The sequence below is a fragment of the Panthera uncia genome, chromosome B4 (assembly GCF_023721935.1).
Source record: "Panthera uncia isolate 11264 chromosome B4, Puncia_PCG_1.0, whole genome shotgun sequence".
NCBI classification, from domain to species: Eukaryota; Metazoa; Chordata; class Mammalia; order Carnivora; family Felidae; genus Panthera; species Panthera uncia.
This window is the reverse complement of record NC_064809.1, coordinates 24,294,888-24,316,659: the sequence shown is the minus strand read 5'-3', so window position 1 is coordinate 24,316,659 and position 21,772 is coordinate 24,294,888. Positions and strand designations below refer to the sequence as shown.

The 21,772-nt window shown below is 38.4% G+C and overlaps 1 protein-coding gene across 5 annotated transcripts in view; it reads right to left on the bottom strand.

The window, feature by feature from the left end:
- Positions 1–4,582: 4,582 nt before the first annotated feature.
- The window catches only part of ACBD5 (acyl-CoA binding domain containing 5), a 46,848-nt gene continuing 29,658 nt past the window's right edge, over positions 4,583–21,772 (bottom strand). For 4 of the 5 annotated variants that reach the window (XM_049624731.1, XM_049624730.1, XM_049624729.1 and 1 more), the window contains 4 exons: positions 19,471–19,670; positions 12,070–12,114; positions 11,641–11,750; positions 6,077–6,776 (listed from right to left, as the gene is read on the bottom strand). In XM_049624731.1, coding sequence (XP_049480688.1) covers positions 6,764–6,776; positions 11,641–11,750; positions 12,070–12,114; positions 19,471–19,670 — 368 coding nt within the window. In that variant the 3' untranslated portion in view covers positions 6,077–6,763. Of the gene's footprint in view, positions 5,371–5,608; positions 6,777–11,640; positions 11,751–12,069; positions 12,115–19,470; positions 19,671–21,772 lie in introns of those variants that run through there. The other variant, XR_007456530.1, reaches the window with a different exon arrangement.

Here is a 21,772-nt window from a genome sequence, read left to right as displayed (position 1 = left end):
GAAATTTAACAAGATCATGGGGGAACAAAAGGGTGAAACTAGTTTCAAACACAGAGGGAGGCAAACCCATTAGAGACTTAAATACAGAGAACAAACTGACGGTTGATGTGGGAGGTGGGGGAGAGGGGAAAATGGGTGATGGGCATTGAAGAGGGCACTTGTTGGGGTGAGCACTGGATGTTGTAGTAAGTGATGAATCACGGGAATCTACCCCTGAAACCAAGAGCACAGTCTATACAATGTATGTTAGCTAGCTTGACAATAAATTATATTGAAAAAGAAAAAATAAATAAAATCAAGAGGTAATAGAAAAAAATTTTTAATGTTTTTTTTAATTAAAAGAAATTTTAATGTTTATTTTTGAGAGAGAGCACAAGCACACGTGCGTGAGTGGGGGAGGGGCAGTGACAAGGGGAGATACAGAATCCGAAGCAGGCTCCAGGCTTTGAGCTGTCAGCACAGAACCTGATGCAGTGCTTGAACTCACAAACCATGAGATCATGACCTAAGCGAAAGTAAGACCCTTAACCGACTGAGCTACCCAGGTGCCCCTTTAAAATTTTTTTAATGTTAATTATTTTTAACGTTAATTTATTTTTAAATGTTTTTACTTATTTTTGAGCGAGAGAGAGCACAAACAGGGCAGGGGCAGAGAGAGAGGGAGACACAGAATCTGAAGCAGGCTTCAGGTTCTGAGCCGTCAGCCCAAAGCCCGACGCAGGGCTCTAACCCACGAACTGTGAGATCATGACCTGAGCCAAAGTCAGACAGTTAACCAACTCAGCCACCCTCAAAATCTTTTTTTAATTAAAAAAAACAAAAACAAAAACAAAAAAACCTTGGAAGTAAGTACCAAAAAAACCAACCCAAAGTGGTGTTAAATAGTTGCTTCTAGAAAAGAATATGGGAAAATCTTTGAGGAAAGGGATAATATCCAGAGGATAAGTGGAAGATATTAGCTCGTTTAAAAAAAAATTTTTTTTTAATCTGTACCTTTGCACTGACATTTCCAGTGTGTGTTTTTTGTTTTCTTTTGTTTTGGCTTGGTTTTTTTGAGAGAAAGAGGTAGGGAGAGAGAGAATCCCAAGCCGGCTCTGCACTGTGGGCACAGAGCCTGACACAGGGCTGACTCATGAACTGTGAGATCATGTATGATCTGAGCCGAAATCAACAGTCAGATGCTTAACCGACCAAGCCACCCAGATGCCCCCAGTGTGTATCTTTTTTACAGCACTTTCAAAACCTTTGAAAGGGATTTGGATTTTATGTCTTCTTGTCCTACTTCTGTAAAAGGACTGATGGTGAAATAAAGTGATATTGCCATCACAATAGCTATCAATTTACTAAGTACTTACTGTACCCTGAGCACTGTTCTATGTAAACTAACATTTATTAACCCTATGATATTATTATCCTAATTTTATTTTTTTTTTTTAATTTTTTTTTAACATTTATTTATTTTTGAGACAGAGAGAGAGCATGAACAGGGGAGGGTCAGAGAAAGAGGGAGACACAGAATCCGAAACAGGCTCCAGGCTCTGAGCTGTCAGCACAGAGCCCGACGCGGGGCTTGAACCCACGGACCGTGAGATCATGACCTGAGCCGAAGTCGGACGCTCAACCAACTGAGCCACCCAGGCGCCCCATATCCTAATTTTATAGATGAGGAAACTGAAACGCAAGTTTTAAGTGACTTTCCCATAACTGCTCACAATTCTGTCCTAGACTGTCTGGCTCCAGACTCTGCACTCCCCATCAGTCCTGAGAATCAAGAGGTACCTATGCTACTCAGGACTCTGGCTGCAAGTGTCAGAAACCTAACTTAAACTACCTTAAGGAAAAAGGGAAATGTATAAATCCATGTAACCAAACTGTATAAATGTGGGGGTAGGGTACTGTTTTCAGAGTTAACTTGAATTCACTGTTTCTGACTTGGGCCTAAGTTCTTAGGGCTACATGTTGGCTTTATTATGTCAGCCTCCTCCACGTCTCAGGAGAGATGGCCCAGAATCTCTAGAGGACTCATCTTACAGGCTATAAATCAAAGAGAAAGAGAATGCAACCACAATGACAAACCACCACACATCCATCAAATGCTGGCAAAGATGTGAAACAAGAACTCTCGTCCATTACTGGTGGGAATGCAAAATGGTGCAGCCACTCTGGAAGACATTTTGGCAGTTTCTAATAAAACAAAATATACCTTTACCATGTGATTCAGTAATCATGCTCCTTGGTAGTTACCCAAATGAGTTATGACCACATAAAACCTGCACACAGATGTTCATATCAGTTGTATTCATAACTACTAAAATTCAGAACCAACCAAGGTGTCATTTAATAGGTGGCGAGATAGGGGTGCCTGGGTGGCTCAGTCGGTTAAGCGGCCGACTTCGGCTCAGGTCATGATCTCGTGGTCTGTGAGTTCGAGCCCCGCGTCGGGCTCTGTGCTGACAGCTCAGAGCCTGGAGCCTGTTTCAGATTCTGTGTCTCCCTCTCTCTGACCCTCCCCAGTTCATGCTCTGTCTCTCTCTGTCTCAAAAATAAATAAACGTTAAAAAAAAAAAATAGGTGGCGAGATAAGTAAACTACTGTACATTCATACAATCAAATATGATCCACTGCTAAAAAGAAATAAGCTATTTAAACCAGAAGTCAGCAAACTACAACCTATGGGCCAAATCTGGCCCCCTGCCTGTTTTATAAAGCTCTATAGAAACATAAAATTTATAAAACTATAAAAATAAAAATTATAAAAAGAAATTAGGTATGAAGCTACAAAATTACCTGAAGGAACCTCAAATGCATCTTGCTAAGTGAAAGAAACCAATCTGAAAAAAACTACATACTGCATGACCCCAACTATGTAATAATCTGCAAAAAGCAAAATGCTCTCCTGGTTTCCTGAAATAAATCCAGAGAATAACACCGCTTGCCCTACTTATGGTCATATGCCCATCCCTGAGACTGTCACCGTGGTCAGCAGAATGGTATATACACTGGCCAGGTTAGAGCCACAGGCCCACTACCGTGGCTTGGGGAGGGGCAGGGCTTACAGGGCTGGGTGTTCCATTCAGCAGCCTCCCCAGAATCACTTGAGGAAAGTGGAAGAGGAGGAGCTCTCCAAAGGGGGCAGGGACAGAGGAGAGCAGTGCTGTTACGAGGAGGAAGGGATGGTAGGTAGAATAAGAAAACAATGGCTACTGCCTGTATTACGGATGTATTTAAAAGTTCTCTTTTAATTGTTTTTTTTAAAAGGAAAAGAGCATTTATTACTTTCTAGTTTATAAGATGTGGTCCCATTTCAAAAGAGGATTAATAAGGGCTGGCTCAGTTGGAGGAGCATGTGACTCTTGATCGTGGGGTCATGAGGTCAAGCCCCACACTGGGTGTAGAGATTAAATAAATAAAACTTTTACAAAAAGGATTAATGGAGAGAAGATCAGTGAGAAGACAAGGGTTGAGAAGCAGAAAAGAAAAACAAATAGAGAAGAAAGAGAACTTAAGAAGGGGGCATTTAAGCGCCAAAGACATGGTCTTTCCTACTATATGTGGGCAAAATTGAATTTGTAAAATTATATCTATATCAACTGGAATAATTTTATTCTTTAGATAATATATTTTTCGGGGGTGCAAAAAGGTGGTTTTATTAAAGCACAGACAGGACCCATGTGCAGAAAAAGCTGCCTCTTTAATATTTTTATAGACAAAGATGTAACTCTGGGAAACCAGCTATAGCCAATAATACGGAGAGGGAGTGTCCTGTGTGAGAGTTCCAAGAAAGTTAGTGTTTCCTGATCAGATAAGATCATTGTCTGCCTGTAAAATAGACATTTAGACCTAGACGTGCAGCAGCCATCTGGCAAGCATAACGACCAAAGCCACATATCAAAGGGGGTGGAACAGAAAGAAGGAACCTGTGTCCCTAACTGCATTCTGGAAGCAACTCACCAGCCCTAGACTCCCTACCTCTGGACTTGTTGAAAATGAAAAAAAGACCCCAAAACTTATTTGGTCAAGTCACTGCAGTGAACTTTCTATGACATGCAGAACACTGATCTCTTAAATGATACAAATAGCTAACATCACTTTTATCACTATCTGTACAAGTCACAATGCAAAATCTTTTCATCATATTCCACCAAAGACCAACTGCGTGTATTTAAGATGGCTGATTAAGGGTGCACTGGGGGGCTGCGGGCAGCCGTTTGTTTTTAAGAATTTTTTAAGGTTTATTTATTTATTTTGAAAGAAAGAGAGAGCAGGGGAGGGGCATAGAGAGAAGGAGAGAAAGAATCCCAAGCAGGCTCTACACTGCCTGCACAGAGCCTGACCTGTAGCTCAGGGAAGCTATCTATTTGGTGTAAGAATGGAAACTAAGATTCTGACTGGATCAGTAACATTCTCCACCAAATGACTAAAGGAGTTACACTTTATCCCAGTTTCTTGCTTTTATATATCTTGGCATGGCTTTATTCTGAAAAAGGCATAATTACTTTCTATGAATTCCACTATTTATGCTTGTTTAATCCTTAAAATATAATCAAGGCACTTCTATTAGCAATAAGTAATAAAAACCATATCATTTCTCATTAACCTTTTATTTTTAACTTAGTTTTACAATAAAGAAACAGAAAAGAAGTAGATCATTAAAAAAATACCAGCTGTCCATTTAAAATTTTAAATGAGTTTCTTGTTAAACAAAGCAGTAACACTATATCCTATAATTACATCTTTACTTGTATATACAAGGAACTGTGTGCAAAGTGCTTTTCAAACTATAAAATAAGACTTTGGAATAGGATACAAATGATTATCCCTAGGAGTTAGTTACTTCCCATTGCCTGTAATAAATCACAATTGCTTCATTCTTAATTTGCATTTAATTTATTTATTTACTAAGAGAAAAGCCACCATTTTCTGATACCAAATTGATATCTAATTTTTGAAAATAATCCCTGATCCACAGGTCTAAACCTTATTTTTACATATAATTCAGTTACTTGCTTCATTTTCCCCCTAAATAAATAGAGGACAGTTTTTAAAAAGCAAATATTAGATAGACACATTTTAATCAAGATGTGATTAAAAAATAAAAAACACCAAGTTACATGAAAGAAAAAAATAAGGAAAAAAAGATTCTTGAGGAAAGCAAATTGTATTCTTACACTTTTTTTCTTCAGGCAAACACAGAACCATCCTCTATGTGAGGGATGGGTTTCTTTCTTATTGAAAACACTCTGAACACATGATGCTTAACCCAACATCACACATACCAAGAATGCCTAAAAATTATTTGCTAGTACGCCTTCGAATGAAAGAAATCTTTAAAGTACAAGGGACATCTAAATGAGTGAAGTTCTGGGGCGCCTGGGAGGCGCAGTCGGTTAAGCGTCCGACTTCAGCCAGGTCACGATCTCGCGGTCCGTGAGTTCGAGCCCCGCGTCAGGCTCTGGGCTGATGGCTCGGAGCCTGGAGCCTGTTTCCGATTCTGTGTCTCCCTCTCTCTCTGCCCCTCCCCCGTTCATGCTCTGTCTCTCTCTCTGTCCCAAAAATAAATAAAAAACGTTGAAAAAAAAAATTTTAAATGAGTGAAGTTCTGGAAGACAGACAGGAAGAATAATTCCAAACAAAGCCTTCAAGGATCTAAATTGCAGTCTTTTTTTTTAGTTCTAAATGGGAGCTGGGGGAAGGACATTTAAGTTTACATTAGTTGGATGTGCCTTATTCATATGGAAGCATATGGCCCGCTAGCTTGCAAATCCTTCCATGACCCCTGTGAAATAGGTGTATCTCAAAGATTATACCCCAAAGGAAAAACGGAGGCACTAGGAGGTTAAGAGTCCAGTCTGTGTAGTTTACCAGTTACAGAAAAGTGATTCTCATGTGTTTCCTTTTTTGACCTTTGTAAAAACAGTATAAATAAGTTTTCATCTTATATTTCAAAGCACCCTATGAAGCAGAAACAAGATATCCTCAGTTAAAGAAAAATGATTACAAAGAAATAAATGTATACGGTTGAATAAAATCTTGTCAATGATCTACAGGCTCAGAGTATACTTTCAGACCTACTTGAAGCCCGTTCATCATTCCCATCAGCAGGTTATGTCTATTCTGTGTTCATCTGTAAAAAGTAAGCCTGGTACATAGGGCTCTACTTTGTAGTAATGACGCCTGAACACTCAAGTCAGCGCTGTGAACGCCCAAGAGAAATTACGGGCAGCTCACAAAGTGGACGTAGAGAAGATTCTTCCAGCAGTTTTCTGCTCCTTGGCATGGCAATTCAGTGACTAGGATCGAAAGTTGATTTAACTCATTTGAAGTTCACTCCTGGTTTGCATTCTTTCTCATATTTAATTTAGAAAATTAAAAATATCCAGTTATAAATCTGATCTCATTATCACAACTGTACCTTGGAAAAGCAGCTTATAGTTCTCTATGGGAGATAATCAGGTAAACGTGTTACCAAACAATCATTAATAATTTAATGTCCTTCAAGTTTAAGGGCAGGGTAAGTCTATGTATGCTACTTGTAGCCTAGTTGAGATTAGTTATTCAAGTATCAGCAATATTAGTCCTTAAAATGTTATATTTGTGTAGTGCAAAATATATATATGTATATATGTACACAAACCAAACTACTGGACGACAAAAAGAAGTGTAATCATCACAAACAGTTAAGATACTCTTGTGAGCTCCACATTCCATTTCATTCTGAGGTCATCCAGGCCCAGTAATCTTCTGGAGTAAAATACCATTTTCTTCAGTTCAGTTTTCTTTAAAGAGAAAGTAAAAACCAATTTCCTATGAATATAAATGCAACCTGAATATGAAACACACCCATACCAAAGAATTATCTGAATGAAAACACAACAATAATACTCACATTCAACATCAAACCATAAAATTACCAAAAGTCCTTAAGAAATGAATTCACATCCTTTTCTAGTTGGCTTAATGCAATTTCGAAATTTGGGAATTATTTTATAGCAGGAAAGTTGTGAAACAAAAAAGCTTAACAAAACTACCAAAGATTGATAGATATACAACCTAGATTACTCGTTATGAACAGATAGTCCATATCTGTTACTTTCCAGGCACTGTGCCAGGCACTGGGGATTCAAACATAAATGAGGCAGGCTCTCAGCTGTCAAAAGAGCTATCAGGTTAGTTGCTTGTGGCAGGGGAGACATGTAAACTAACAACTCGGATAGGTAATGTGATGGTTTTAGTGATAAAACTGACTGAAGGAGTGATCAGAGAAGGATGGGCTTGTTAGCGCAAGATACAATAATCACATATGATCTCAGGTCTGGGAAAAGTCCCACAGCTATAAAATCTATACATCCTCCCCAGCATTCAAGATGCCAAAATGCCTGAAACCCTCTTATTACAGATTCATTCCTCACCTCCACAGAAATGCTCTTATGCAACCCCCTTGGCAGGAGTGATATTTTAAGTAATCAGATCATCCCTTATCCTCTGTGGAAATCCTCTTTATGTACACCTCCCTGGCAGGAGTGACATTTTAAATAACCAGATCAATTTTCACATAACATAAAGAGATCTCTTGAGGCATGATGGAAAACAAACAAACAAACAAACAAACAAAAAGGCCCCTGGGACCAGAACAGAATTATAGGTGGTTCTAAGGATTAACTGAGTGAGGTTTTAGCAGCAATGTTAGCTGGAAGGTGCCTGAACAGTGAGCAACACTTACTAAGAACCCACATGATGAAGATTTCTACACAAGATCCTCTCCAGGTTTATAAAAAACCACACAGCTCTCTGAACCCCTATCTCCTACTGTAATAAGGAAACAGAAACAGACATAAATGCCCAGCACTATCTTCAGAACTATTTGGAATGTGTTTCAGGCTCTTTGTGAGATCTGTCCTTTTTTCTTTTTAAATTAACTTGCAAAATGCAGGGCAAGGTGTGATAAGAGAAGAAAAGTTACAGAAAACAATAGATAAGGGATGAGGAAAACGCTCTGCCCTTTACCTTGCCCTCTGAACTTCTGCTCTGGCTGTACTGCTGAGATTCTTCCCCCTTCTCAGAAGCCTGGGCCTGACTTTTCCAGGCAGTTCCATCTGTCCCAGGTTCCATTTGAAGAGTGTTCCTACAGAGAGCTTTCCCACACCTGTCCATTTTACCACCTCTGTACTGAAAGTTCAGTGCCCCCAAGAAAACTACGTTTGTGTATTTATGAATCTAGGCAGAATGATAAAGAAAAGTGGTTACAAAGGTCCTTTCCCTCAGAGTAATAGCTTAAGAATATTCTTTTGGTCTGAACAGGTCTGCTGTCAGTATTTTACTAATGGGTAATTTTACTAGAATGGTCGGGTGAGGTGAGTGGGAAAAGGCAGACCCACAGAAGGCTGCTCAGGGACTAATTTTGAACAAGAAGTCTCCAACTGTTTCTGTTCATATCACATTCAGAAAAAAATGTGGGGTTTTTTTTTTGTTTTTTTTTTTCTGATCCACTGCAGAGTGATAATGTGAGAAATTTACTTTTGAATTTTTATTCTTCTACAATGGGGAAAAAAAATCAAGCGGTGGACCCACTTTTAATGTTTAAAAACAAAACATCTTTTTAAAAAGCTTACCACAGAGGTGCCTGAGTGGCTCAGCTGGTTAAAAGTCGGACTTGGTTTCGGCTCAGGTCGTGATCTCATGGTTCGTGAGATCGAGCACCCCTCCCTCACATCGGGCTTCAAACTGACATTGAGGAGCCTGTTTGGGATTCTCTCTCCTTCTCTCTGCCCCTACCATGATACCTCTCTCTCTCTCTCTCAAAATAAATAAACTTAAAAAAAAAAAGTTTACCACACATAGCTACTTATTTTATATATACATGGAACTATCTGTTTGTTTGTTACCAGATGCATAGTTATTAAATAAAAAGAAAAAATTAAAATTAAATAAACTTTAAAAAATGAAAGCTTTCTGCATCATATGCTACTTCAGTTTGCCATCCTACAAATTGTGACCATTCAGCCATGCATTCAGTACGCCTCCAGTTTACTGTAAGGGACATTTACTGTAAGCCTCCTACATGCCAGACATTGTATTAGGGGATAAGACACAGGATGGTCCCTATTATGAATGGGGCATTCCACACTTTTTCCACCCTAACTGGATTTCTGGATCTTTCTCCTCATCTCTAACACAGAACTTGTCTGCTCCAAACCAGACACACTGCTCTCTGGTTTTCATTCCTGTAACTATCAGATTAAAAATTGCTACACACTTCCAGATTAAAAGATGTCTAAATCCCCTCAAAGCTGAAACTTATTTCCATATCAAATATGGCTCTATCTCCAACCTGCTAATCTGTTCTGTATATAAGCAAACAATACCTAAAAACACTATCTGATCAAAATGCAGTTGCACAGTGCTAAATAGCTGGTAATTGGGAAGGACTAAACACTTAACATACTGAAAACCTGATAAAAATTCAACAAAGTGGAACATTAAAAATCAGTAATAGTTTCTCCATTTGGAGACCTCTACAAATAACTGATAGGAATACTTAAGGGAAATGGTGTAGACATCTACTAGTAAGGAGTAATCTTAAAAAAAATATTCTAGGGCCGCCTGGGTGGCTCAGTCGGTTAAGGGTCCACCTTCAGCTCAGGTCATGATCTCGTGGTTCATGGGTTTGAACCCTGCATCGGCTCTGTGCTGACAGCTTAGAGCTGGGAGTCTGTAGCGTGTTTCAGATTCTGTGTGTCTCTCTCTCTGCCCCTCCCCCGCTAGTGTTCTGTCTCTGTCTCTTAAAAATAAACGTTAAAAAAAAATTTTTTTTAATTCTAGAAAAATTGCAATTCTTGGTGACTGCTGAAGCAAAGTAGTTGTTTTCTCTTTCAGTCTTTAATAAGTGACAAGCTGTTTCAAACTTAAGCATAAAATAAATTATTAACCAAAGTAAGCTTTAGGGTTTTTGTGCTGTGCCAAATTTCTCTACTCTCCAATCCTCAACTTTTTATAAAGGAAACATGCAAAGGAACTTTGAAATGCATTGCAAAATATGTCAAAACCTGTCTTTAGTGCCACTGTGCCCTGCTGCTTGAATCTAGCATTCTTACTACATAGTGAAAAAAAGCTTTGGTTCTTTTCTCCTCCAATTGTCAGGGAAATTAAAATTTGAAGCACTGTGTAGCACTAAACCCAACCATCATAGGAGAAATGTAAAATGTGTGAAAATTAGAAAGGATTTAAACTGGGGCACCCGGGTGGCTCAGGTGGTTAAGTGTCCAACTTCGGCTCAGGTCATGATCTCGCAGTGAGTTCAAGCCCCATGTGGGGCTCTGTGCTGACAGCTCAGAGCCTGGAGCCTGCTTCGGATTCTGTGTCTCCCTCCCTCTCTCTGCCCCTCCCCCCGTCATGCTCTGTCTGTCTCTTACAATGAACAAACATTAAAAAAAAAATTGAAAAAAAAAGAAAAAGAAAAAAGGAATTTAAACTCAGGTTTGTTGAACCCTTAACAAATCTTACACACACCTGAAATAACATCTGTAACAAATGCCTCAGGAAAGAGGTAAATAATACTGTGAAAGCAATCTGTGCTTCTGAAATCCTACTGAAATTTTTTTCAAGTGAGTGGGTGTATTAGAAGAACATTAATGTGGCACAGAACTTATTTAGTTCTTCTATGAACATAAATAAAATTGTCTTAACATAAGCTGGAATCAGGAAGACTGATCCATCCAAATCCCCATGCATTTTGGTTTCTCTGCCATCAACTATGAGCACTGTCTACAGTAACTAGTATGCTGCTTATCCCTTTTAGAGAAGCGAAGGGCAAATGTCTGGTTTCTGCTTTCGTTAGTGTAGTTAATTAGGAACTTGGGTTGTGTGCTAGAAGAACATACCCTTAATTATTTAAACTTGTAGATTTTTAAAAATGTGTCTCTATTGCACAGATTTAAGAGAGCACTTAAAATGTTATTATACCCTATTTAATAATAGGTTAAATACCCTATTTCTTCTCCCCAACTGTTGTTACTTAATGGGAAATGGTGATGAAATACAAAAACACAGTAAGTGAGGCCATCAGTGAGGTAAACAATTGTCTATATGCCCATCCATGGAATGTAATTCAGTTTACACAGTATTGGAAAAAAATGCCTTAAGGATTTCCTTTGACCCAAGAGATTCAGCCTTAGGTTCCTAACCTAGACAATCTCAGAGCACGTTCAAGGAACCCAATCTATTATTCTCATACCTTTTTGAGGTATCTCCTGGCATCCCAAACTGGAATTTTGGCCCTCAAATTAGAAAAATCTCTATTTCTAGAGATCATCAACCACCTGGCTAAAATATTCTGGAATGTCCACGTCTATTCCAAAGGTATAGACAGCATGCAGGCATTATTTATTTACCCCTTGTCTAGAGTTCTTTAGCATTAGAAAGGGCCCAAAATAAACATCAGATTCTAATTTTTTAGTCTAACAAGTACCTAGAAATCCGCTAGACATCATTTCCAAGGTAGTTTCAGTCTCAGGATCAGTGCAGAATGTTCAGTATGACAATGTATCTATAAAACGGAACTGTCCTCTTAACTGCTGTTGAAAGCTCTGTCTCCTATAGATAAGATTTTGCATACTATTTTGAGTTATAAAGCCATAGCATTACCTTCTCCTTCTTTGATAATACAAATGCACCAACCACTGGGCAATAAAAGGCCATACGATAGCAAAAGTTAATGCACCAGGAGACATCTCAAAGGGCCACCAAGATGGTCTCTGAGAAAATAAAATAAACTGGTCACTTGTCTACTACATGTATAAACATAAAAAATACCTAATTCATATTTTAGAAAATATACAACTTAATAACAAATCTCAGTCCTGCTAAAGAAGGAAGATATTCAGTATCTCAGAGCATAATTCAGTAAGTAGACTTTTAGGAGTACTTTAGACTTAAACAATAACAAATATATTTTAATTTCAAAGCTCTAAAGGGTAGATTTCATCTGGAATACTTTAAGAGCCTCACATAATCTAAATTTATTGTAAGTTATTGGAAACCCTGGGACTTAGATTTAAGAGAAGAATTTCTTACCTGTGAGGGAGGCTGATGACTGGTCTGTAATGTTGATGATTTTGCCTATAAATACAAGTGAAAGTGATTTAGCTTTGACAAAATGAGAAAATAAAAACAGTAATTCTTCTATTTCCTATCTTTTTTTTTTAAGGCAAAATATTAGTTTATTATATTTTTCTGTTAACTATGCTGTGATTATCCTGAAACCCATACTGGTCAAATAACAAGGTCCCTTAAATTGCTAGTCAAATAAATATCTTTGACATTTTATATTTTACAGATCAAATTATATAAAATTATCAAAATAAAACCTCAAATTAGTCTACACCGTTACTTCTTTTATACTGTTATTAAATTACTGAACCGGGGCACCGGGGTGGCTGTCGGTAAAGTGTCCCAAGTCCTCATTTTAGCTCATGTCATGATCTCAGGCTCCTGAGATCCAGCCCAATTTTAGGCTCCATGCTGAGCATGGAGCCTGCTTAAAATTCTTCCTCTCCCTCCCCTTGCCCCACTAATGCACTCTCTCTCAAAAAAAAAAAAAAAAAAAAAATTATAAATCAACTTTTCTTATTAATTCTTTAATTTCCATACAAATTACCTTTTACACACATATCCGAAAACCGCAGCCTTCTTATTAAAATTATAAATAATATTCAAAGATCTGTGTTGCAAAGTCATGATAAGTTGTAACACAAGAGGTATGGCAGATTTGAGAAATAAACTGTTAGTGTTGAGGTTTGTTTTTTAACTTTTCCCCAGCTTTATTGAGTTATAATTGATAAATTATACAAATTTATGTGATGATTTGATGTGTATATACACTGTGAAATGATTACAATAATCAAATGAATTAACACATTCCTCATCTCACATAGTTAACTTTTTTGGGCAGGGGGAGGAGTATTGTAGGGTTTTCAATGAGATATCTAAACTAAGTCGAAAAATTTCAAATTAATTTAGGAAACTTATATCCCAATTTGGATCACAAAACAAGTTTCCTTATAATAGTTGTTGGAAACTTATTAGTGCCATTTGTCCATTTATTATAACATTAGAGAAATGGTATGAAAATTAATGAGATCATTCATTCGTTCATTTAACAAATATTTACTGAGCGTCTATTATGTACCAGTTACTACTCTGGGCATTAGACATAAAACAGGAAGCAAAATGACAAAAAGTGCTGTCCCAGTGGAGCTTAAACTGTAATGGAGAGATACAAATAATAATGAATAAATCAGTAAAATATACAGTGTATCAGGCAGTGATAAACACCATAAAGAAAAATAAAATAGGGAGAGGAGATGAGACATGTTAGAGGAGTCGTCTTGAAACTTTAAATAGAATGAACAAGGAAGGCTTTCATGACATTTGAGCAAAGACCTAAACAAGAAAGCTGTATGCTAAGTGGCTAACAGGGGGGAACAATCTTCTGTACACAGGCAGTAGCAAGTACAAAGACCCAGGGTGGGAGGAAGACTTCAGGCAGGTTCAAGGCACAGCACTGAGGTCTGTATGCTGAAACAACCGAAGGAAGTGGTGGGAGGAGACAGGCTTTAAATTTACTTGTTGTGGGTAATTTGATCTCAAGGACCCCAGTATACCCTACTGGTAAAACTCTTAGTTGCCTCTAGATGGTACATTAGTCCTCACAGACCATTAAGGTGTTAAAGAAGTATACTCAAATTGCCAAGTGCTGAAAGAATCTAGACAAGGTAACGATTTTTATATTAGTTGTAATTGTACCTTGTAGGCATAACAATATTTAACCCAGAGATTTACCTTAAAATGTTTCTTTAGACTAAATGGAATAAAGGGTAGAGTTACAAAACTGGGCTCCAGGTATATGATGACTTATCCAAGGTCACATTAGTGTGATCTTGAATGGAACTCGAGGGGATCAAATCCCAATGCGATGACACAGCTATTCTTCATTAAAGCAGCAACTACTAACAAACACTAAGGTAGAATCAGAACTCTACCTTAGTAGATGTTGATCATTAGTGGATTTTTTTTCCTAAATAATAAAGGGTCTGGAAAGGCAAATGAAGATTCCCAAGGACCCTTGCTCATATCTATGAAGCACTGACACTAGCTGTATAATTAACAGTACGAGTTTTTGCTTTAATATTTACCCATACATGTTGTTAAAGAAAAATACAATCAGTGACAATTGTGAAAGCACAGTAAGGAAGACTTTATTCAAGGGAAAAGGGGCTATTACTGGGTATAGGGACTTCTACAGTCAGGGGGACACAGACTGGGCTCATTTCCCAATACAGTATGGGCAAGGGAGAATTTAGTGTAAGGAGGAGGGCTGAGATCAGTGGGTGGAAAATTCCTAAGAGGGAACATCAGGGGTAAGGGAGATTCTAGTTAAACTGATCTAACAGGATTCTTGCTGAAGATGGGCCCAGGTGTTCAGAAAGCACCTGGGGGAAGGCAGAGGCTGAAGAGCCTGTCTGGTTAAACTGACTGAGCAGGGTTCTTGATGAAACTGGATTTTACAAAGAAGAAGTGAAGAGATGCCTAAGAGAAGGTTCAAGAGTCTGACTGAAGTTTATTTATTTATTTATTTTTATTTTTTTAAAATTTTAATGTTTATTTTATTTTTATTTTAACGTTTATTTATTTTTGAGACAGAGAGAGACAGAGGATGAACAGGGGAGGGGCAGAGAGAGAGGGAGACACAGAATCTGAAACAGGCTCCAGACTCTGAGCCGTCAGCACAGAGCCCGACGCGGGGCTCGAACCCACGGACCTTGAGATCATGACCTGAGCCGAAGTTGGATGCTTAACCGACCAAGCCACCCAGGCGCCCCTGACTGAAGTTTAATTGAACAAAGAATCTTTGTTGGTATCAAGTGGCTTTTATGTAGCTTTGAAATAGTTAGAAATTCTATTTACCATTCTATTCCTGGATTAAGCTAAGGATTACTGAATTTTTTTTGAAAATATTTTTGAAAGGAAAAATCCCACACAATTGTAACCACTGCAAAGAAACTATGAAGACAGAGAATTATTTAAATTAGGTCCTCTCTAAGGCTGTGAACTTCCTGAGGGAAGAAACCAAGCAGTCTTATTATCATTGTTATTGTCACCACCATCATCTCATGTGACAATATGTAAATGTCACATGAGTGTTCCAGGCACTGTACTATGCATTTTAATTTATCCCCTGAACAATCCTATGATGTAGGTATTATTAGTATTTTCATTTAATAGATAAAGAAACTGAGACACAGAAAAGTAAAGTAACCTAATTGAAAATCAAACAATAAGTGGCAGAGGGCGCCTGGGTGGCTCAGTCGGTTAAGCGTCCGACTTTGGCTCAGGTCATGATCTCACTGTTCATGAGTTTGAGCCCTGCACCAGGCTTTGTGTGGACAGCTTAGAGCCTGGAGCCTGCTTCAGATTCTGCGTCTCCCTCTGTCTCTGCTCCTTCTCCCGCTCACACTCTGTCTCTCTCTCTCAAAAATAAAGAAACATAAAAAAAAAAAAAAAAAAAAAAAAAGCCGAAAAAAAAATAAGTGGCAGAGTCAGGATTTGAAACCAGGTAGTTTGTTCTAAGGTCTGCTACCCAGTGCTGTCTCCCTTTTCATTTATGTGTCCACAACCCAGAAAAGTATCTGGTATGTGGCCATTCACCAAATATTCATTGAGTGAATGAATCTCAGACACTTGCTGTGATGGAAAGTGCACTGCATGAGAAATCTGGAAAGTTTAGTTATAGAACTGGCTTTGCCACCAATTAAGTAAGGTGTTTTCTCTGTATCTCTTCTTCATCTGCTGAACTAGAGGTACTGAACTAAATTTCCTTTAGTTCTACAATCTACTACTACTTTGCCATCAATTTACTTCTTTTCTTCATCCAAATGAATTATGCAAAAAAAAATTTCGGGGGGGGGGTGTGGGGTGCAAAAAGGTGATCTTATTAAAGCATGGGGACAGGACCCACGGGCAGGAAGAGCTGCTGTGAATAATGCAAATTTTAAGGAAAAAGTCCTTAACATGTCAGAATCTTTTTTTGGTTTGTTTTATGTAAGACAAGAGTGAAAAAGAAAACTTTGAAAGATAAAAAAATCAAAAGAACTTTTAGCAGAATTTCAATACCAATGAAGACATTAAATGTATACAAATTACTCTTTTAAAAAGTCACAGCATAAACTATTCAACATGGAGGTGGAGGTCAATAAGCTGGAACTGATGTTCCTGAAAGCCGACTCTGATCTGGATTACTTTCGATACAGGCTGGAATATGAAATCAAGACTAATCATCCTGATACAGCAAGCAAGAAAAATCCAGTTACACTCTTAAAGGAATTGTCAGCAATAAAGTCTGGATATCAAACTTTGTATTCATGCTTTAAACCAACTGCTGTAGAGCAGGAAGAGATTAAAAACCACATTTGTGCTACTGTTGATAAGACTATGACCGTGATACAAGAACTACAAAAGTGAATAGACACGGAGCTGTCACCTCTGACTAAAGAAAACTGCGGCAGAGCAATTAAAATCTTTCACGTCACACTTATGAAGAAGTGGACTTGGAAAAGGGAATTCTAAAGGGAATTCTAATGGAGAGGGGACCCATTCCAGAAAGATTTAAGAAGATGTCTTGTTAGCACTTGATGACTAGAAGTGGGGGATGGAGAACAACTTTTGGCTTGGGTGACTGGATACTAATGCCTTCCACAAGAGAGGGTCCTATAACAAGGGCAGATATTATATGAATAAAGTTCAGCCAAAAAGATGGAATGGGAATAAAGGGACTTAAAGATATATATGCATGTAGGGTCTTATAATTTCATGAAAGGAAGTCACGTAACACTATTTTGCATTTATTTCCTTTTGTGTAATTGGGATAAAATGGATGTCCTGGCCTATTGTAAAAGGATATTTATGTACTATTGTTCAGTCAGATATGAGTGAGCATGCTTTGGAAATTAAAGGATAGAAAATAAATAAATAATTAGTCACAGAATAAGAAAAGGCAGACTACTGGAACAGTAACATTCAATAATACTAAATGAACGAATGAGATTTCCATCATGGTTAGCTATTCTTTAATATAGTTTGTATTAATCTAGGGATAGTTGATAAGATCATGGGCCTTAAATATATTTTTTCTCAAGCTAATACAGAAAGTAGATTTTCTTATTAATGAAAGATACAAATAATCAACAAGGTGTTCATAGACTCATGAACATCAACAGAGTCACAGTCTAAGTGATGATAAAATGTACTTGACAATCATTGAAACATGTACAATAGAGAAACCTTGTGATAATCTGAGTTACTGAAAGGATAAAAAAGCTAAAATATTCATAGGAGTTGTTTAAAAAGCCTACAGTAGTAGTTTCTTTAAATGAATCTATATTTAATTTGTTTATCTTGGAACTGAAGCGCATCTTTGATTAACTAACTTAATATCTTAATTAACTAACAATATCTCTTACAACATGATGCTTCAATGCTATATGTGTTTTTTTTAATGCTATATATGTTTTTCAATGCTATATATGTTTATTTTGGGGGGGGGGGAGAGAGGGAGAGAGAAAGAGTGGGGAGGGGCAGAGAGAGGAGACACAGAATCCGAAGCAGGCTCCAGGCTCTGAGCTGTCAGCACAGAGCCCAAGATGGGGCTCGAACCCACAAACCACGAGATCATGACTTGAACCAACCTGAGCCACCCAGGTGCCCCCAGCACTATATAATGGGTCAGACAGCCTGTTTAGTTGCCTTTTTCTGCAATAGACATTACTCCAAGAGGAACAAGTCAGAGGACAAATGGGGCACAGCACTAGTAGCCAGCCATCTGAAGGCTCTGCAGCCAAGTCCTGGGATTATCGCAGCCAAATCCAGGGATTATCACAGCCCAGCCCCAAACTGTGAACCAAGATGAACTAGCCCTTCCTCCGAACCTTTTTCCTTTCCTTTAGTACCTCCTCCATACTTAACTGTCTAGTTTTATTCAGTACAGAAAGAGCACTGATCTAGGATACAGGATGCCTGGGTTCTGCTTTAGTTTCTGCAATGACTTGCTATAGTGCGTTTTCAAAGGTTTAATATTCTTACTCTTCCAGGGTTAAATAACTGCGAACATCAAACTATGACTCTACATTCCTGTCTGGCTTTAAAGTTTTGATCCTACAACTAATTTACACTAAAGAATTGGTAACTTAATATACTATCTCTACAGCATTTTAAAAAGAAGTCAAGATAGAGGACAATGTTTACTACAAAAGAGTGACTCCTTAATGATGAACTCCAAAGCACTAGTTATGGTTTACTACTTCCTTGAACTGCACTATATAACATCCTTTTTTAAAAATTTTTTTTTAAATTTATTTTTGAGAGAGAGCGCACACGTGCACGCACACACGCACACACACACACACACACACACACACATGCACGCACAAGCGGGGGAGGGGCAGAGAGAGGGAGGGAGACACAGAATCCGAAGCAGGCTCCAGGTTCTGAGCTGTCAGCACAGAGCCTGATGTGGGGCTCGAACCCATGAACTGCGAGATCATGACCTGAGCTGAAGTTGAATGCTCAATTGACTGAGCCACCCAGGCACCCCAAGCTCTTTTTTTAAAGTTTATTTATTTATTTTGAGAGAGAGAGAGAAAGACAGAAACACAGAGAGAAAGAGAAAGAAAGAGAAAGAGAGAGAGAGAGAGAGAGAGAGACAGAGAGACAGAGAGACAGAGAGAGAGAATGAATCCGAAGCAGGCTCCACGTTGTCAGTACAGAGCCTGATGCGGGGCTCGATCTCATGAACTGTGAGATAATGACCTGAGCCAAGATCAAGATTGTCTAGACACTTAAGCTGTCTAGACACTTAACCAACTGAGCAACCCAGGAGCCTCTCTCTTTTTTTTTTTTTTTTTTTAAGATTTTATTTTGAAGTAATCTCTGCACCCAATGTGGGGCCTGAACCCACAACCCCGACATCAAGAGTTCAATGCTCCACTGACTGAGGCAGCCAGGAGCCCCTTGACAGCTCTTCCTCTTCTATTACCAAGCACCCTACTTCTACCCCTAACACGGTACTGGTAATTTTACACTCGAAAAATTTTCTATGAAGTGGTAGTTAGCTTTTGGATCAGTCTTTTCTTAAATAACCAATATTTTCAAAAGTAGATCCTTTTTATTTTTTATTATTTTTGAAAAATTATTTTATTTATTTTTTAAGTAATCTCTCCACCCAATGCAGGGCTCAAACTCACAACCCGAGATAAAGAGTCACATGCTCTATCCACTGAGCCAGCCAAGTGCCCCTAGATCCTTTTTATTAAAAAAAAAAAAAGTCATTACATTGATTTATATAAATCTGATCAGCACAGATTACACTTACATGCTGTTATACAGGATCAACAGTGGAAGAAGACAAATTCAAAAGCTCACCTGCGAAGCAGTTAGCGTTTCCAGTTTATGAAGTCTCTGAAGGACGTTCTGCATATCCTCCTGCAGGCGCATGAGGACGAGAGCAATCTGTTCATTGAGGCTGCCTCTTGACCCTCTGTCTGAGCCCCAGCGTTCCCCATCACCTCCACTTCCCACTTGCCGACCCTTGGATCCTTCACTCAAGTGTTGCATTCTATGCCCTATTTTAAGAGAGCAAAATCAGTTTTAAATACTTCTTATAAAAGTAGAAAGAGTGTGTTTTATTCATTTTCCTGTGTTATTTCTTTGAGATCTAAATCTCCAAAGCAGAGTGGAAGCAATCAGGAAGTACACAAAATACCAGGAGCAAAGAAGTAGCTATAGAAGCTTCTACTTCTACTGATATTGATATAATCAAAGATTCTCTTCGCTAATGTTTTACAATGTACTTACTACACTAGTACATGACAAAATGCATATAATTCACATATTTCAGATGCATTTTCAAAAATTATTTACTAATAAGGTAAAAAGACTGAAGAAATTCGAAGAGTACTTTTTTTTTTAATGTTTATTCTTCAGAGAGACACAGAGAGAGAGCATGCACACGTGTGCACACGAGCGGGGGAAGGGCAAAGAGAGAGAGGGAGACAGAGAATCCAAAGCAGGCTCCTGGCTGACAGCAGACAGCTGGATGTGGGGCTCAAACTCATGAATGGTGAGAGCATGACATGAGCCAAAGTTGGATGCTTAACCAACAGGCCCACCCAGGTGCCCCAAACCCAAAAGGTTTTTAAATGTATTTCTCTTTTTATAAATTCTATTACACTTACCACTACTAAGATTTTGTCATGTATCCATTCATTATTTTTCCCACGCATATATTTATAGAATAGGCATTACCCCAACACATAATTTTGTGTTCTTCTCTTTAAAAATATCATAAATGTTTATCTGCATTTTTACATTTTATTACAAAAACACTGAAATGGCTACACAAATTCCCCAGCATGGCCATGAATGAATTTACTCAATCGTTCTCCACTTTTGGATAAGATAATCCCAAATTTTTGCAATTACAAATAATACTGACATGGGGCACCTGGGTGGCTCAGTTGGTTGGTTGAGCATCTTACTCTCGATCTCAGCTCAGGTCATGGTCTCATGGTTCATGGGATCGAGCACCATGCTGGGCTCTGTGCTGGGAGTGCAGAGACTGCCTCTCTCTAAAAATAATAAATAAACATTAAAAAAAAACAACAACAAACCAGGGGCATCTAGGTGGCTCAGTCAGTTAAGCATCTGATTTCGGCTTAGGCCATGATCTCGCAGTTCATGAGTTTGAGCTCCACGTTGGGCTCTGTGCTGACAGCTCAGAGGCTGGAGCCTGCTTTGGATTCTGTGTCTCCTCTCTCTCTGCCCCTCCCTCGCTTGCACTCTGTCTCTCTCTCTCTCAAAAATAAATAAACGTTAAAAAAAAAAAACCAACCCCAAACCAAAAAACAAAGAACACCGCAATGAATGTCTTTGTATATAAATTCTTGCCCAAATGTCTGCTGATTTCTTTAGAAAAAACAGAATCAAAAAAGGAGAGTTACTGGGTCAAAGGATGACAAGTTAGTAGAAGTTCTTAATGAGTGTTACCAAGGTATTTTTCAGAAAGGCTGCAACAGTTTTATATTGCAGCATATAAAAAGCACTACTGTGCCTAAATGGAGTTTATGAGTTTCTATATGTTTGCTAATACAATAGGTAAGTTTTGTTTATTTCGTTTTAAATAATAAACAGGAAACTGTTTGCCTCATTGCCCTTTGGCATTCTGGAGCCCTACAGCAGCAACTGGATTCCCAAAGCTGTGCTTGCAACAAGCAGTGTTTGTTCTTGCAAAAGAAATGGAATGAGAGCTGTTTGTCAAGTTAAACTTCAAAGAGTACACTGAGGTGTTGTGCCTGATGTTATTTTCTTTGCTTTTTTGAAAACGTTTATTTATTTATTGAGAGAGAGAGAGCATGCGCACAAGAGGGGCAGAGAGAGAACCCCCATGCAGGCTCCACCCTGCCAGTGCAGAGTCCGATGCAAGGGCTTGATCCCATGAACCCCGAGATCATGACCTGAGCTGAAATCAAGAGTCAGATGCTCAACTGACTGAGCCACCCAGGCACCCCTGATGCCATTTTCAAGAAGACCTCTGCTCTTGTATTGAAAGGAAGTACATTTTGAAGTGGTTCTTCAAGAAAAGAACCACTTCAGCTATTGGTATAGAATTTACAAGGGGAAAAAAGGTGGAAAGTCTGGTCTGTGGCTTAGTTTTTTTTCCTTCATC